General features: G+C 37.6%; 2 protein-coding genes across 3 annotated transcripts; both read left to right on the top strand.

Moving 5' to 3' along the window:
* Positions 1-1,909: 1,909 nt before the first annotated feature.
* On the top strand, positions 1,910-7,836 carry cops5 (COP9 signalosome subunit 5). The gene is made up of 8 exons (XM_041814198.1): positions 1,910-2,192; positions 2,422-2,656; positions 3,547-3,675; positions 4,081-4,146; positions 4,373-4,458; positions 4,648-4,759; positions 5,508-5,656; positions 7,545-7,836. Exons 1-8 carry the CDS (start codon positions 2,056-2,058, stop codon positions 7,633-7,635), a joined length of 1,005 nt encoding a protein of 334 aa, XP_041670132.1. The 5' UTR covers positions 1,910-2,055; the 3' UTR covers positions 7,636-7,836.
* A 2,331-nt stretch (positions 7,837-10,167) lies between these two features.
* Positions 10,168-18,004, top strand: ppp1r42 (protein phosphatase 1, regulatory subunit 42). 2 transcript variants are annotated; one of them, XM_041814492.1, is made up of 10 exons: positions 10,168-10,281; positions 10,554-10,661; positions 12,537-12,748; positions 12,836-13,002; positions 13,499-13,637; positions 14,416-14,532; positions 16,118-16,235; positions 16,336-16,467; positions 17,198-17,282; positions 17,535-18,004. In XM_041814492.1, exons 3-10 carry the CDS (start codon positions 12,617-12,619, stop codon positions 17,620-17,622), a joined length of 978 nt encoding a protein of 325 aa, XP_041670426.1. In that variant the 5' UTR covers positions 10,168-10,281; positions 10,554-10,661; positions 12,537-12,616; the 3' UTR covers positions 17,623-18,004. The 2 variants fall into 2 exon arrangements, with proteins under 2 accessions (XP_041670426.1, XP_041670427.1); XM_041814493.1 differs by lacking the exon at positions 10,554-10,661 and having other exon boundaries at positions 10,203-10,281.
* The last annotated feature ends 140 nt before the right edge of the window (positions 18,005-18,144 follow it).

Genomic DNA, 18,144 nt, shown 5'->3' on the forward strand with positions numbered 1-18,144 from the left:
CAGGAGCTGATTATCAAACCCATAAGTCTTCCAACTGCGGAACAACAGACTCTACCTACTGTGCCACGGTCACCCCACTCAGTGTGGGCCAATGGAGGAATTTTATTCATTTATGCAGTAGTATAACGAATGCTTTTTCAAAATGTAAATCCAATTTCTTAAAAAAGAATTACCTTATTTTGGTGATGTTATCAATGTGGAAGGGCACTCTAAATAAACCACTTGGAAAGTGATGTCAGACTTCATTGCTAGGCCATGAAGTGCACAAACATCAGGATTCTAGAGGATAAAGTAGTAGGGATTGTAATCATTTTAAGGGAAAATAATAAAATAATTGCAAAAAGACAGGCACACAGGCTAAAATGGGTTAAAAGTAGCAAAAAAATGGTTTAGGAAAGGCAACAGAGGGTGGAAAAATGGTAAAAAAGCAGTTGAATAGTGAAAAAAGATTGTTAAAATAGGCAACGATGGGTTAAAAGTGGAAAAATATGGGCAAAAAAGGCCCAGACACTGGCACCAACACTGATCCAGCACACATGCATTGGTTTCATCAATGAATCACAACTGTAGAGGGCCCATTCACTGGGTTTTTCAGGAAACCAGCCAAAGCTGTGGGCAGGCCTATCCTTGGATGTCAAAAGTAGCGACACAGTACTCAATGCTTTGAGTAGACTTTGATTTAAATACTTTTGACTTTTACCTGAGTAAATTTATGGACAAGTTCTTGTACTTCTACTTAAGTAAATTTCACCAAAGTAACTGTACTTCTGCTTGAGTGCAAGGGTCTTGTGCTACTGACTGTGTTAGAGACTTACCTGTGTCTGTGCTAAAGGGTATTCCCTGTGATGCTGATGCTGGAGGCATGTCCACTGATTATATCACCAGTACTTGACTGTGGAGAACATTAACATTTCATTCTGAAAAAGAAAAAGAGTAATTATATATTAGCTCTTAAACAAATAAATAATCACCCAAGCTTATATAACCTGACTTACAATATAAAAGGTACATCACGCATCAATGATAATTTATCCTGGTGGCTTCCTTGTCATCCTCCTTAAAGATGGTCTACCTTCAACTGTAAAAATTGTTCCAGGGATCAGTTGAAGCTTAGCTGTGTCCACGGCTTTAATTCATAACAACAAAAAATGTAATACTAGTCATCATTTCGGTAATTTTCCACCACAGACTAAAGCTTGTCTAACGCTCATTGTCTAAAATTGTCAACATGGCGCAAAGCATCATTGCGTTGCCATGGGAAACCATGACACGCATGTTCTCGTGAGAAAAGCCAGCTAACACTAAAGTTTGAAATAAAGAACACTTATCCAATATATCTGATTAGATTTCAGATTTTTATTCTTAGATCATCTGAAATGTTCTGCCTTTTTGAAGTCGGTGACTTTTAAAACCATATTAATGATACAAGCAGTTCTGCAAGCAGAACAATATTAGCTAACATGACTATAGAAGCTAGCTTGCAGTCGACGCTACACTCTGTGCCTTATATGTGGGCTTTCTAAATTAATTTATCTTTATTCATTAATTAATTTCTCTGTTTTTTTCATTCGTCTAATACCTTAGTTCCCACATATACCTGCAGTAAAGTCTTAAAAAGAAAAGCCTCCATGAGCTTCGTTCTAATAAACGCCGCTAGATGTCAGTGCGTAACCGACAGTTGGTCGGTCTCTTTCCTGGACTAAACCAAGTATTCTATCAGAGGGGTGGTTGTATATTCATACGAGAGAAAACAAAGGGAAAATGGTGTGATTATGTGTCATGTAATTCATATCTCTGCTTGTGTGTTAATATTAGAGAGGTGTCACTCACCAACAAGCACCAAAATCAAAATTTTGGCACAACAAAATGAACACTTTCATTGCGTTCTCACATTGGTGTATTAGTTTGATCCACTGTCATGGCTCCCTGACTGAGTCGGCATCTGGACCCGTTCGGTATCAAAATCTTTGGAGAAATACAAAAATTTTTCGTTTAGTTGGTCTGAAAGGGGGGAGATTCCCACGACGTATTTAGTAAAAAATCTGAGTATTCATCATGGCGGGTAGCAGCACGGCTCAGAAAACATGGGAGCTAACCAACAGCATGCAGGAAGTTCAGAGCATAGATGAAATTTACAAATATGACAAAAAACAACAACAAGAAATCCTCGCTGCGAAGCCATGGACGAAGGAGTGAGTATAGGACACTAATGTAGAGCTAAATTTGTAGGTTCAGTATTTGTGAATGTGAAGCTAAATGCTTTGTGTCCTGTGTTTTTTCTCGGTTGTTTAGAACACCCTTGATAGCTTTGCTAAAAACTAGCATAGGTCTATTTGTAAACAACAGCCAGTTTAGTTGCTGTGAGTGATAGTAAACGTATTCCCTGGTACCATTCTAAAACTGTGTTTCCTTGACTCATAGTCATCACTACTTCAAATACTGCAAGATCTCAGCCTTGGCCCTGTTGAAGATGGTGATGCACGCCAGGTCTGGGGGAAACCTGGAGGTGATGGGCCTCATGTTGGGAAAGGTGGACGGGGAAACCATGATCATCATGGACAGCTTTGCTCTGCCTGTTGAAGGCACAGAGACCCGAGTCAACGCTCAGGCTGCAGCATATGAATACATGGCTGCATACATCGAAAATGCCAAACAGGTTGGCCATGGCATTTATTAAGGAAAACCTAAATTTAAAAGCATAAATATGTTTAAATCTAGCATTAAAGTTTGTGGTTTACTGAAGTATTATAAATGAAACGGTTGCAACCAGTTCTTCCAAGATTAAATTATCTCGCCCCTTTAGGTAAACCTATGTATATGGGTTTTTATGGGGCTACACTTTTAAATTTTTGACCATAATGTCTAAATAAAATGGGGTTGAGAGAAATGAATAGAATTTTAGATTTTATTATTATATTGACAACTGAGAAATCCTTATTTATCCTCCTTCACTGCATTTGACTTTATGGAAAAGTTGTAAATTGTTAAGCAGGAACATACCTAGGTTCTGTTAAATCTTTGTAAATAATACCTTAAAGGGATTTTTTTACTCTTAAAGAGAAAACCATTTATAATTTTCTGAATCTCGTATAATTTTCAACTGTGAAATACCATAAATCTTGACAGATTTTAATGTACTATTTCACTGTATAAAGTACAGAAAAATACTGTAATTTATGTTTGTACAATCATACTGTTTAACATTTCCAATGTCTAATCTGCCGTTATCCAATACTTTAATTATAGCTGCATTGGTTTTTGAGTAAATAATTACTGAAAAATCTCTGTGTGTTCTGACAAGTCCACTACATGGTTCATGTGCTTTATTGTGCTAAAAATATATAGTTAAAAGTACGGTTTTATTCTCTTGTCAATTTTTGTGCTTCAAGTAGAGTTTTCCAAAAAAAAATCTCTGAATGAATTGCAAGGAAATATTTTTAGCAATATAAAAAATACATTTTCATGGCATGCAGTCTTTTCAGGATGTCTTTTTTTTTTTTTTCTTGTGTGATATAAAGACATTCTTTTGTGTCTTAAATCCCACAGGTCGGCCGGCTGGAGAATGCTATCGGCTGGTACCACAGTCACCCAGGCTACGGATGCTGGCTCTCAGGCATAGATGTCAGCACTCAGATGCTCAACCAGCAGTTTCAGGAGCCTTTTGTAGCAGTTGTGGTACGTTTGCATATAAAGTTGCAATGTTTAATTGCATGCTGTAATGTTTTTTAAATTTCCAACCAGTTTAAAGGCTATTCAGGAAGTTAAATCTTTTTTTTTTCTGATTATGACAACACAAGTTCATGTATGTGTACCTAAGAAGGGGGCAGGGTTATTGATGCATGCATAGGTTTCCATGCAGTACTGATGAATATTTTGCTATTGCAACCATATATGCTATTTACACTTCATTTAGCTGAGCCGTTGGTTCTAATGCCACGGGCAGCTTGTAATTAAGTGCCCATTTTCAGTACACTGACAGTCATAGTAAAAGACTCCTGGTGGCCAGAATTGAGTGGTCCCTGGTGGTTAGTTTGACCTCTGACTTTGCTTTCCTGTTCTACTGTATCTTGCTTCGTGCAGATTGACCCAACCCGGACTATTTCTGCAGGGAAAGTCAACCTCGGCGCCTTCAGGACTTACCCAAAGGTACAGCAGAGACTGCATAAAGTGCTGATTCTCTTTTACTTTTATCTCTGTTAGATAATAATGATATATGTTTTTGATTATTTAGCTAGATTTGGGTTTTTAGTCTTTTGTGTGTGTGTGTGTATTTTTCTGTTGAAATATTTGTCTAACTAATTTTGAAATTCTCTGTCAGCCTGATGATTTCTTTTTTTCTTGTTTTCTCAACATTCCCTTGTTTGGTTTTCAGGGTTACAAACCTCCTGATGAGGGACCCTCAGAATATCAGACGATCCCCTTAAACAAGATTGAAGACTTTGGTGTTCACTGTAAACAGTGAGTATTGATATACGTCCCTTATTAACATGCTAGACATGTTTACAATACCTCTAACGTGTTTAAATTTTAATTTTCTCTGTTCTTTTTCTTATTTTTGTTTTTGTTTTTAATTAAAAATGAAGTGACCGCCTTAACTATACTTAATTTTTTCTTCTTCATTTTATTTATTTATTTGTTTGTTTTTAGGTATTATGCCTTGGAAGTCACTTACTTCAAGTCCTCACTCGATAGGAAGCTTCTGGAACTCCTTTGGAATAAATATTGGGTCAATACCTTAAGTTCCTCAAGTCTCCTCACGGTATGTAAGCAATGTCAAAAAGTAAAAAAAAGTTTGTTGCTAATTGTTTGACATTTTGATTTATGGTTAATTTTTACTCTATAACTCATTGAGACATGCGGTCTCCCACTTGTGATGTTGTGATTTATTACCGCGTAGCAGCCCGAGTCCCTGTTTATTGATGTAAGTAATCAGCTTAATTTAAGGCCTTTAACAAGGAAAGATGAGTGTAAAAGTTGGAGCAGACTCCAGTAACACAGATAATGTTGTGGTTGTCTTTGGATCATCTTTTTTTCCTCCTCGTAGTTCATTGTTAAGATTGAAAGCCCCTCATGTGAATTCCCATTGTGGATGCAGTCTCCCTGTCCTGAGCTTGACTAAACAGTCCAAATAGGCATCAGGCTTATCCAAACAGTTCGCTCTTTGGCATTCTGGATGAAGATGAATTGACTACATGTCAAGAACAAGCTGCTCCCTGGGTGACAGGCTTTGTCAGTTGCTACACTGTCACCCTTGTCGGGGGGCCCCATGTTATTGTGCTTTAATTACCTTTTCCACTAAAAACACGGCCTCACCTTAAGCAAACTTTTCCCGACTCCTTTTCATTCACACTGAGATGCAAAGTGTTCCCGCCGCTTGTTGGACAGATTTCTTGCCATTCTGCAAAATTCTTTTACTGTGTGGGAAATATGTTGTCTGCCTTTTGTTGGCAAATTGTGCATGAATTTCTTTCCCTGTTTTTGTGCGTTTGTGCTCGTTGGATGGTCAGAACTCGGACTACACCACAGGCCAGGTATTTGACCTGTCGGAGAAGCTGGAGCAGTCGGAGGCTCAGCTGGGTAGAGGAAGCTTCATGCTAGGGTTGGACACGCATGACCGGAAGTCTGAGGACAAATTAGCCAAAGCAACACGAGACAGGTACTCCTATTTTTCTTTCTTTTTTATTAATAAGAATGTAAGGCTCATTAAAATGAAAGATTAAATTTAGATAGATACAATAAGATTAGATTTTGACTTTAGAATTCAAGTTCTTTGATAACCTGCTTTGACATTGGTCTCTGTTAAGAACAGAACCTAACAAGAAAGTGGTTTGTTGTAGTTTTATTTGAATAATCTATTGAATTAGGAATTAATGGCATATATATAAAACAATACACTTTAATGTGAATATGCAAGAATTTTTTTAAATTGCAGTATGCAGTGTTTCTCTTAGGCACATACTTCCTTAAAGATTAGACAAATTTTAACAGTAGCAAACCTCAGGGATCTGTTTGATTCAGTTTTTGATGTAAGGAAGCCTAAAGCAGACATACATCCACGCCTTTTGTTTTCCTTTTATTGCATTTAACCATTGCAAAAATCGTTGGTTGTTTCCTAGAGATCTTAAGTATTTACCCAGTTATTTACTTATTACTGTTACTTGTTACTTATTTACTTTGAATAAAAAAATAAAGCTGATTTCCAATCAGAATATTTTGATTATTTCAGATCTCTAAAAAACAACCATGTGTACATGTCATAATGGGAAACAAAGTAAACTAAAAGGTACGCATGTCTTCTAAGGACATTTATAATGATGCACATTTGGAACATGTTTGTTTTGCCCTGTGTCTTTCATGATTGTGTTTTCATTTTGCTTCATTTAAGGTTCAACCTGCAACTTTTTATCCACCTTATTCCTATCCCCCATGATACTTTGCGTGAAATGTGGGCGCAACTTCCGGTCTTTTCCAACGAGATGCTAAACGTGATTATTAGAGCAATTTGGAGATTTGAATATTTAAACTTTATCTGTTACACCTCAAACGGGATAATATTATTATTATTTCTCAGCCCTCTACTAGAGAGAACAAAGTGAAGAAATGACCTAGAATAACCTACCTATGAGCAAAAATAGTTAGCTCATTCTATCTAAAACTGATAAAGTCCAGCGTTACTTAACGAAAGTCATACCCCATCTGTGATCAGCTGGTAGCCAGCCTCACCTCCCCCACCCCAGCTGCTTCCTTTCTTGCTTAAAGCTTGTTGCACCCCCATATTCAGATTCATGCTACTATGGATTAATTGCTTCGGAAACAATTTCATTGTTTTCAATACACATGGTCTTATTTATGGAAGTATTTATTGCTTGAAATTGTCGAAAATACAAAACATTAATCCAAGAATAATCGCATATTAAATCACAATTGCAATATTTTGGGAAAAAAAACGCAACTGTATACCACGTATAGGGCACTGTGTACAGTTTTCCAAATTCTCAATCTAATTTATAGAAAAAATCTTAAATTATAATAAAAGACCCCTCAAAAAATCCAAATAGTTGAGTTTGAATAATTTAAAAAGTCTGATCAGCTGTCTGTAACATAAAGGAATTAACAATAATGACATAAAACCTATTAAAATGAGGGTTGGAATATCAAAATATTTATTGATTTATTTTCTGTCGATCCACTGGTGATTCATTTTGTCATATGATTTTTGCTGAATTTTGATTTACTTGTTTTTCTTTGCAAGTAGTTTGATTAAAAACAGAAAACTGAAATAATATCATGTGACTCATATTATTTAACTTTTTGTTTATATTCATGGAAAATGTTAAAATGTGTTTCATACATTTGGGCCCTCAAGACTGCTTAAACCAGCCTCTTTTGTTTATTTGTTCTAATTTCTACTTCTGTAAGCAATATCTGATATGATATACACAAACATCTTCCTGTGTACAGATGTCAGTGAGGTGTTGCATCTCTGCATGCTGTCTATTTTGCTGCATTAATTGAACAACCTTTTTCTGCTTTGTTTGTTTCAGCTGCAAGACCACAATTGAGGCGATCCATGGCCTGATGTCTCAAGTCATCAAGGACAAACTCTTCAATCAAATCAACACATCTGCAAATTAAACCTGAACTAAAGATGATGTGGAATTCACCTGGATTTCTTGTGCATGTCTAGCACTTACTGGTATATGTTGAACTGCTAAAGGGTAATATTATCTCTGACTTCTCTTGGGAGTTCTTTTTTATTACACTTCTTCTTTTGTCCTAGGAGTACAGATTATAGAGTCAGGACTGGTGAAAAATAAAGCTGAAGCTAAAACTGTGTATGTTTGTAATTTTTTATAAACTATATACTTTAATTGCAGTCATTTATACAATATTACCTCTTTGCAGATGGAAAATTGACCCATTTTTCTGGTGCATAAGACGGTCATTTTGCATACTACACTGATCCCTGTAGAAATATTGAACATTTTGTAGTTCCCTTGTTGAATACAGGGTCTTCATTCCTCTTCGGTCCAATATTTGAACACACTGTGGTTGTATATAATATAAAACCTGACCCAGCACCAGTCAGTCATTCAAGTGCAGCCTCTCACATCATTACATAATGGAACAACACACTCAGGCTTCTGCATAGGTTCAACGGGAATCGGCTGCAGTGTGTGAGATGTCTCTGTGGAGTCCCTCCCAGCATAGTTTGGCTTTCAAGGTACATGCTCCAACAGAATTGCCAGCTCGTCAGGTTTTGGTGTGGCAGTGATGCAGCGCAGAAACAGAAGCCATACACAGTGGAGTCTATTCAGTGAGCTCGTCTGCTCTCCATCGCAGCGGACACTCACAAAGTCTGCTTTTTTTAACAGACAGAGAGTTTGGACTGGGCTTGTGTCAGTTCTCTTTTTGTGGTATTGTAATGGCTAAATGTATATTTTTTAATGTCATGTATCACAGTGGAGGTCGTCCCAGTGGGACTCAGGATGCAACTGTTTTTTCTCATGTGCATGAGCTTTGGCACCACTTCTTATAATGATTTTCTTTTACCATTATATAAGTCTTGTCTTAGATTGAAGGGGGTTTACTATAGCAGTTTGGGAAGAGGAAACTTATTAGATTGTGTTTAATGTAATTTGGAACATTAAAAATTTAAAGTGTAGATTATTTGCACATACGGTTTGCTGAATAGCTCATGTTTTTGCCAGGTATTTAAATGTACTTCATGCATGACTGTCACAGTGCTGAAGAAGTATTTGGACTATGCTTTTCTAACATAGTTTCACCTAATGTTTGGTCTTTCTTGGTGATTTAAGAATCAGTGAAACATATTGAACTCGTTGGACATGTAAATATTGTGATTATCACCAGATGGATATTTGTATGCATGACTAAAGGTGGAATAGGAACATTTATGTAAATTCTAATCAAGTCAAATTGTGGGCAGCCAAAAATATCTTACCCAAGTATTTTACCTTACTTTTCAGACATTTAGAGATTCTTTAATACCAAAGTATGTTCCTCATTAAGATAAAGAAAATCCTTCACAGATTGCTGTGGAATGCCGTCCTCTTCCGTATCCATACAGGAATCAAGCAGTGATGGACTGAATGGTTTTTCACTGACTGACATTGGGCCATCAGAATGATTTGGCCCATGATTAATATAGTATTTAGGTCCTGAAGAAATAATGACCCCACTAAGATCTGGAGAGGTTGTGTTTAGTTTGGCTCTCAGAAGAATTAACCCCACAAGTCTGGTGCCATGTGTGAAGAAGTTGATCCCAGCTCAGAAACCTGGAGCTGCTACACTTCCTCTCTGCCATGTGCTCCTGCATAAGTGGAGGCAAGTCACTCTCTGACAGGAAACCCTGGTCTTGACATGATATAGATTAGCAATGCATGGGTCACTGGCAGACAGAGCTGTGACCCTGAATTGGAATGTTGCATTTAAGTTAGACGCTAAAGCTTGGAGTAAAGTCACTACGCTTACAGCACAGCATTCAAATATATAATATCAGATTCTCCAATGTAGTATGCTTAAATAAAGCTTTTGTATGAGCTTTTGAATACCCACAAAATAGTTTGTTACTTTTAGTTTGGTTACCATTTTTTATTGAGGGAAATTACCATGTTCTACGCAACCAAATTCCAAGTCACATGGCTCTGTCGCCCTATGGAAGAGGATAAGGACCACTAAAAATTTTTTTTGAGATGCAATCTTTTTTTTTTTTCTTTTTTTTACATGTGAGAAAAAAACTCAGAATTCTGAGTTTAAGGTCAGAATTCTAACTTTAATCTCAGAATTCTGAAAATAAACCCAAAATTCTGACTTTAAACTCAGAATTCTGATTTTTTTTTTCTAACAAGTGAAAAAAAATGCTTCTCCTTTTTTTCTTTTTTGGCCCTAATCCTCTTCCGTATAGCCTTTATTTTTCCTTTACCTCCATTAAAAAAAAACATTAAATTAGAAAAAGGGGGAGAACGTTATATTTTTTTCAAGCAAACACCTTTTTCTCGGATAACGGCAGCTTTTGTTGTTTAATGTTAAGCAAAATAACACCGCTATTCTTGCTAAATGCGTTTGTTTTTACTTCCGCTTTGCTAGGTGTTATGCCAAATCCTGTAACCCTTCGGATTCTGCAGCCCACGCATCGCTTCCGTGGTTTCCATAACAACATGGTGTAGCAAACAAACCAGCACAAGTAGCGGGAAAAATCGTCTAGAAACATTTTAGTATTAGTGTCGAGCTTTCAAACTTTGCTGAATACCTTCAGAGGTGAGAGAGTTTAGTTTATATGTTTTACTTATCTAAATGTACTTTATAAAGAGGCTTAATGTGCAAGTGGACAACAGTTTTATGATAGCTTTTAAGCTAGCCTGTTAGGAAGTCACTATCCACTAATTGTTTTTTTATCGTTATATTTATATCCACAAGGAAGCCCATTGGTTCTTTTTCTGCTTTTCATACGCTGACCTGTCTGCAATAACTTTGTGATGTATGTTCTGTCCCTTTTGTGCTGACATAATTTTTCGTACTTTCTCTGACAGTGATAAACTGTTGTCCACAAGACCCCGGACAAAGGAAGCCCATTGGTTCAGTTATCCTATAGCTTTAGTTTATCGATCAGGCTCTCCTGTCTCCAAAAACCTGGACAGGTGATGTATCTTGGCTATATACAAAATATAATCAAGGTATGCAGTGCCTATAAAAAGGGATTCACCCCTTGGATGTTTTACCCATTTATTTATTTCATAAACCAGTCATGGTCAACATGATTTGGCTTTTTTTTGACAAAAATAACTCTTAAATGTCAAGTGAAAACAGGTTTCTACAAAGTAATATAAATTAAATAAAGATCTGTAATGTAAAATAAGTGGCTGCATAAATATTTACCCCCTTCAAGTCAGTATTTAGTATATGCACCTTTAGCTTCAATCACAGCTCTGCGTGGACATGTCTTGATCAGGCTTGCACATCTGGACTGCAATTCTTTGCATGGGGATCAGGTGTGAACAGCCCTTTACAGGTTCAGCCAAAGATTCTCTATTGAAGTGAGGTCTGGGCTTTGCAGATCATCCACCTTGTTTTCTTTAAATCCTTTTTGTGTAGCTTTTGCTGTATGCTGTATAGATCTTCCCCCAAGCTGTATTTCTCTTGCAGACTGAATAGGATTGTCCTTCAGGATTTTCCTATATTTTGCTGCATTCATTTTATCCTCTACCTTTGCAAGCTTTCCAGGGACGGCTGCCAAGAAGCATCCCCACAGCATGATACTGCCACCACCATGCTTCACAGTGGGGATGGTGTGTTTGTGATGAGCAGTGTTTGGTGTCTGCCAAACATAGTGTCTTGTCTGATGGCCTGAAAGCACCATTTTGGTCTTATCAGACCAAAGAACTTTCTTCCACTTGACCACAGAGTCTCCCACATGCCTTAATGGAAACTTTAGCTGAGTTTTCTTCACAGTGGCTTTCTCTTTGCCACTCTCCCATAAAGCCTTGACTGGTGAAGAACCCAGGCAACAATTGTTGTATTCAGTCACTCCCAGCTCAGCTGCTGAAGCTCCTTAAGAGTAGTCATAGGTGTATTGGTGGCCTCTCTCACTAGTCTCCTTCTTGCACGGCCACTCAGCTTGTGAGGATGGCCTGATCTAAGCAGATTTACACATGCACTATAGTCCTTCCATTTCTTGATTTTAACTTCACTCTGGGGGTTGTTCAGTGCCTTGGACTTTTTTGTATCCACCCCTGACTTATACTTTAATAACCCTTTCTGAGTTGCTTGGAGTGTTCTTTTGTCTTCATGGTGTAAGGGTTGCCAGGAATTCAGATTTACTAGTGACTGGACCTTCCAGACACAGGGGTCTTACCACTAAAGTCACTTGAGACACCTTCACTGCACTCAGGTGATCCCCATTTATCTAATTGTGAGACTACTAGCACCAATTGTCTAGACCTCTGTTGAATAAGCTAAGTCACGTTAAATGGGGGGAATATTTATGCACACACTTATTTTACATTACAGATTTTTATTTAATTGACATTACTATGTACTAATCTGTTTTTAATTTGACATTGAGGAGTTTTTTTTTGTCTAAAAGCCAAATTATATTGACTGTGATTGATTTATAAAATCAATTAAAGGGTAAAACACTATAAGATTTCTTCTCAGAAAATTAGTAGAGCTAAAGCAAACCTCATAGATACTGAATCAAATGATGAAGAATAAGCGCTGATCAGCCAGCTTAAGGAATTTGCTGCTCCAGCACAGTTGTCACCTAACCTTTGGCCTCTTAGCAAATTTCCTGCAGAGCAGTGATGCTTTTCCCACATCAGTAACCCCTAATTGTTAACTGACAAGCAAGTTGTGTTCTATTTAATGCTCTGGACAAGGTAAATTTTTTCCTGTCATTAATGATAATAAATGCTGAAGTCGGATGTCAAAATTGATAGTTATTTAGGGTATAATTTGTCTTATCTGCTTAGGTGTACTTCGGCTCCTATGTGTCTGTTTTTCTCCCATACAAACAGCTCTGGGCTCTGCTGTGGGCTGAATGCTTGACTGAAGCTGAAAAGGATCCTCTCTAAAGCGGTATCTGTGACGAGCCACCATGGTACTTCTGACCCTCGATGTGATTGCTAAATCTAAAAACCACTTCAAAAAGAAAAGGGGCCTCTCCTTCCCAGAGTACCTTAGGGCCCTCACCCACCTCCACTTTTCCTGCAAGAATATTGAAAGCATTGTGAGTAATCTTTTTCAGAGCATGAATTTTATACTTGTGCATTTATTTTTTCTTAAAATACTTTTATGTTTTAAATTCTAATTCCAGGGTGATATCTCCATGTGTAGGAACCTCACTGTCCTTTACCTTTATGACAATCAGATTACACGCATTTGCAATCTTGACTTTGCCTCCAACCTCACCCATCTGTACATGCAGAACAACAACATCACTCATATAGACAATCTCTTCAATCTGCAGAAGCTCTCCAAACTGTGAGTAGACGAATTTAAATGATTTTTGTGTTTATACCATGTATGGGTGTAGCGCGGGGGGAAAAAAGGTACTGATTACCCTGGCCCCCATTATGGAGGGGCCCTTAAGAAACATGTAATAAAAAGTGTGTTTCTGTTTATTTTTCTTAGTAATAACTGTCATTATTTAATCAAATACAGTCAAATAAAATACTGGGGGGGGGCCCACTCCTCCCTTAAAAATGTCTAAATGGTGAAGTCCAGCACTGCGAAACAATGCAAGTAAATTTAATTTATTAAAAATATTGCTCATAAATGGTGAAATAATGGTTCAAAAACACATTAAATGCATGGATATTTGTAAAAATGACACAACATTTGTTGCTTGGCTGGCCGGTTGAGGGGGCCCCTGTGTTATATACTTTCTGGGGGCCCTGAATCCCTAGCTACACCCCTGATACCGTGCCAGGATGACGTTTTAGGCATCTCAGAACATGTGATTTTTTCTGCTTTGTAGGTATCTAGGTGGAAACAGGATTGCAGTGGTGGAGGGCTTAGAGAAGCTCCATGAGCTCAAGGAGCTTCATCTGGAGAATCAGAGGCTGGCACCAGGGGAGCAGTTGCTCTTTGACTCCCGAACCCTCCTCTCTTTGTCTGTATGACCTATTTTCACTCTGTTCGTTACAAAGATAGTATCAGAAAAGGGGAATGTGCCACATTTTTTGTCTTATTGGGGCTGTGGTCGGCTAATTCGATACTGTTAAGAAATCGAAAGATCAGAGGGAAGCCTCATTTTTTCTTTTTGGATGTACAGTATATGTGTGGTTTATCCACCTGGTGGGTTATCACATGCAGTTGAAGAGATCTCAGATTTCTCAGAGGCCACTGATCCAGCATATATTAGACTGGGTTTGATCATGTTAAAGAGACCTCTGTTCCTCACTCTGGCTCTGACAGATCAGTTAGGTCTCTTTACTTCGTTTACCGCCCAGGCCATGGATAAACACACCCTGAAAGTCTCAGCTTCTTGTTTGTTTTGATAATTAAAGAAATTGCTGTGCAAATTTAAAGAGTTCCAGCTTATATAGATGTGCCATTATAGGACTTCAAACCCGGATGAATATTTAGCATCAGCACTATCTAGAGTGGGGTGTGGACATGATCCCAGTTGTATAGGCATTAAAAGCAAGCAAACGTATGTGGTTAATCTTAGGTGAATGTTTCATGTTGGGCACAAACAATATTATAGTTCTGTTTCATAGTGTGCCTTAATATGATTACAAAGACATCACAATGTACTTTACTGCCTTTTTTCTGTGAAAATGCATTGCTACATATTTTAATAGTTTATCATTAAAGAACTTGAGGGTTGTATGAGGCATTTTATTTGTGATATTCTGTTTCATTTAAATTGAATCTGAATTCTTTGGACAGGAATCTCTTTGTGTCCTGAACATCAATAACAACAACATTGATGACATCAAAAATCTCTCAGTTTTGAAGGAACTCCAGCAGTTTTCTGCAGCTGACAATAAATTAAGCAACATAGAGGTAAGTTTAAAATGTCTAAGAAGAACTGAAAGTGTGTGTCAAACCTTTCATTTGAGCACAACAGAATCAAAAACCTGCACCAGTCAAAATAAACTGCACCCATGCACTTAATGGTGCATTCAAGTAAACATTGCAGATATTAGTAGATCGGGCCAGCATTAGCATTGTTCTGAAGCGTTCTGCAGTCATGTGTGAAATGATATGGAGAACAGGGTTATAAAGAACCAAATCCTGCAAATCCCGCCGTAGGTTCCCAGTCTCCACGACTCGCACAGGGTAAGAATTATTCAACAAATCAGCGAGCTGTTCCCCTGAGGGTTTTCTCGTTGACAGCTTTAAACAAGCACAAGTTTCTCTCTTTCCTTGGGAGGCTAATTTTTCTTCCCTGCCTCAATATTTGATACCTTAAACCAGCAGAACTTCACTTAGAGGGGGATTTATCTCAAGTGGAGATAAGATATTTGCTCACAGAAGACGCTGGAAAAATGACCTGCTTGTTTTTGGGGGTCACTATCAAGTGTCAGATTTTTATTTTTGTTTTAATTGATATATTAACTGTAAGTGTTGATGACTTTTGCACTCTGTAACTCTGGTGTCTTCCTTTATACAAGTTCCTTTGAGAACTTTGATGCAGGTAATTGCTGTACACGCGTCATTTTTAGCAGATATCTCCTATAATTTATACAACCCGTCTGCCATTATTGATCCTGCAAAGACAGCACTCCAAAAGATCAATCCCTTCTTTTGTGCCGTTTGCTCAGGATTCAGAGGAAACATTATAGATTTTTTAAAATAGATTATGACAGGCCGTCAGCCAGGGTGACAAATGGGGTGCATCTTCTGAGGCCGTTAGCTGTGTGCAGGGCAGAGAGGACGGGAGAATCGAAGGCCTGGTCAAATACAGGTTCATAACTGGCCCATCATTAGTTCAGGAGAGAGAGCCGGCCGAGCTCAGTGAGTATCCTGCTTTCTGCTGCTCTCCACGCCCCCGCGTGGGGGGCAATTTGGCGCTGGCTGCTCTTCAGTGAGGGCCTTCTGAGTGACGGCCCTGACACGATCATTTATCAAAGCCTGGGAGCGCGCCGTGCTCAGGGGTCCCCTCTGAACTGATTGCAGCACGAGCTGGAAAAGTGGAAGCGCTTTGGCCAAGACAGGAAGGCAATGAACAATCAGAGCGTGTCCAGAGAGTATTCATATTTCCAGGCTTGGATTAATGTGCCTTTAGATAAACATACAACTGCAGGCAACTGGCTGGAGGAGCCAGCCTCACACCGCCCCAGGAGAAAACTTGAAGTTACATGACACCGGCGACACTGTTTATTAAAATGGACTGATGTGTTGTTTATGCACTTGCATTAGCCCTTGTACTTCACATGAATGTTCACTTATACCATGACTTTCAACACTGTCCTGGTGTTAATCACATTTTAGTAATCGTATAAAGATGCATTTTATTTGCTGAAAGTTCTCCATTGCCTCCATTTTTATTACAGAGCAAAGCTCTGGACACAGTTGCTTTGAATACTTAATATGTGCATAAAATTATCACTCAAAATTCCAACATTTTTTGTTTTGTTTTATCCAGGATTTAGAGGTTGTATTCAGCCACTGGCCTGAACTGCTTCAGATGGACTTGAGTGGAAATCCCGTGTGTGGAAAAGCAAAGTACAGAGACCGTCTAATAACTGTGTGCATAAGCCTGGGTGAGAGGTTTAACAACTATGTGATTTAAGTAAATACAATTTTAATTTCCCTTTTTTCAGTTTTGAGATTCACATTTCATTACTTGCTTTCTTTATGCAGAAGTTCTTGATGGGAGGGAAATTAATGAGTCAACCAGACAGTTTCTTATCTGGAAAGCATCAAAAGAGGCAAAGAAGATCAAAAACAACCAACATGTGACAAATGGAGAGATAATCCTTTATCAATCAGCAGGTAAGTCGTAGACGTACTTTTTAAAAATCTATGCTTATGTTTTCAAAAACATCAGTTATATTTGTAGCCGATGATTCATTGATGATAAAACAATAAAAATGGTTCTTTTGACTGCAAGCTGACATCTCTGAATCATTTAAAATGCACTCCAAAAATATATGGGAATTAGATTTTCAAATAAATATTTACTACTTTCTATCTATCATCTATCTATATTATATTTTATATCTGTATAACAGATATGTTGATAATAGAGCTTTCAGTTGCTAGGATAAATCTGGCAGGTAGTGTTGTGATTGAAAATAGAGTTGGGGTGTTGAATGTTGTAAGATCCATGATGTAACTGTTACGTCGCTATCTGAATTAGCATTTTTTTCCTCTTCGTTCTAGTTGTTTGGCTGAAATATGGAGTGATTAATTTATTTTTTAGCTACTGTAAAGATCCTCTTTAAATTAGATACTACAGAGAAAGACCCACAGAGAAGGGGAGGGTTTGGGTTTTTGAACTAAAAAGGATAGGTAGTTGCAGGTTTGTAATGTTTTTGTGCATCATTGTTAATTTAAATTATGAATTCATGCAATATTACTGTACACCTGCTTCTGTTTAAAATTAATAATATTTAAAAAATATCTTCACTACATTCTTTTGTTGCAGTGTTTTACATTTGATTTATTTCTATTTTTCCTATATTTTTGTATGCCCTAGAGTGTGTTTTTGTTTATATTCCAGGTAGCTTCATGGGTCAAGGTCCACATCCTGCTCACATCCACAGCCATGCTAGTGTGCAGAGGAGAATGCCGCAGCAGTTTCTCAGGTCTGCTGCCATCGTTCACACAGATCTGCCTTTAGACTTGTTACATTTGAACTGCTAACATTTTCATTTGAAAAGATATCTTATTGCACTTCTTAATGTCAATTTTGTGTCTGTTATTTCTTTTTCCTTCCTGTTGGCATATTTCTTACCATTTTATAAGCATTTTTTTAAACAGCATTATCAGATAACGTGTTTCTTTCCGTGGTAGATGAAGTATATTTTTATGACTTCTCTGTTTCTCTGATCTTACAGGGGACAGAAATCAAATATTCCCTTGAATGGATTCCTCAGTCATGTGGCTATCTCATCTTCCCCTGCCTACAGTCATCTGGACAATTAAGATGAACCAATCAGACCAATAAAATCTTCATCATCCCTACACACAGACAAATTAGATAGTGCACAACACTAACCTTGCTAAAATATAACTTTGAATTCAAAAACTTTATCTCTCTCTTTAAAGCTTGGGATAATTTATCTGTGTATTAAGGAGGATACAATTTTTGATCTTGATCTAGATCTCTGTGAATGAGTGCATACCTTAGAATTAGGCTACTGTTGTTGACAAGGGGAATTTAAAAAGTACAATAAATAATGGTTTGTTCCTAACAATGCATTTGAAGTCTGGGGATGTAAACTCAGACTGTTTCTTCCTGCAAATTCTACTGTGACATATTTTTCTTCTGCAGGAAATAAGTGAAGGAGAGATGCAGAGTGGCACAATCTAAATGATCTCTCTGCCATGATCTTACAGGGCTTTACATTATGTAAAGCTAACAATGCAAACCTCTGTTTTAACTGTGATAAATGATTCTGACCTCTTGTATTAGAAATACAGTAAGGATCCGGATGTGTTTATTGT

The sequence above is a fragment of the Cheilinus undulatus genome, linkage group 19 (assembly GCF_018320785.1).
Source record: "Cheilinus undulatus linkage group 19, ASM1832078v1, whole genome shotgun sequence".
NCBI classification, from domain to species: Eukaryota; Metazoa; Chordata; class Actinopteri; order Labriformes; family Labridae; genus Cheilinus; species Cheilinus undulatus.

Coding starts and splice junctions, on each gene's coding strand:
- cops5 (XM_041814198.1), top strand. CDS start 2,056: ATGGCGGGTAGCAGCACGGCTCAGAAAACATGGGAGCTAACCAACAGC. Junction 4,459..4,647: donor TTTGGTGTTCACTGTAAACA/GTGAGTATTGAT, acceptor GTTTGTTTTTAG/GTATTATGCCTTGGAAGTCA. Junction 5,657..7,544: donor GCCAAAGCAACACGAGACAG/GTACTCCTATTT, acceptor TGTTTGTTTCAG/CTGCAAGACCACAATTGAGG.
- ppp1r42 (XM_041814492.1), top strand. CDS start 12,617: ATGGTACTTCTGACCCTCGATGTGATTGCTAAATCTAAAAACCACTTC. Junction 13,638..14,415: donor GAACCCTCCTCTCTTTGTCT/GTATGACCTATT, acceptor TTCTTTGGACAG/GAATCTCTTTGTGTCCTGAA. Junction 16,236..16,335: donor AACTGTGTGCATAAGCCTGG/GTGAGAGGTTTA, acceptor TTCTTTATGCAG/AAGTTCTTGATGGGAGGGAA.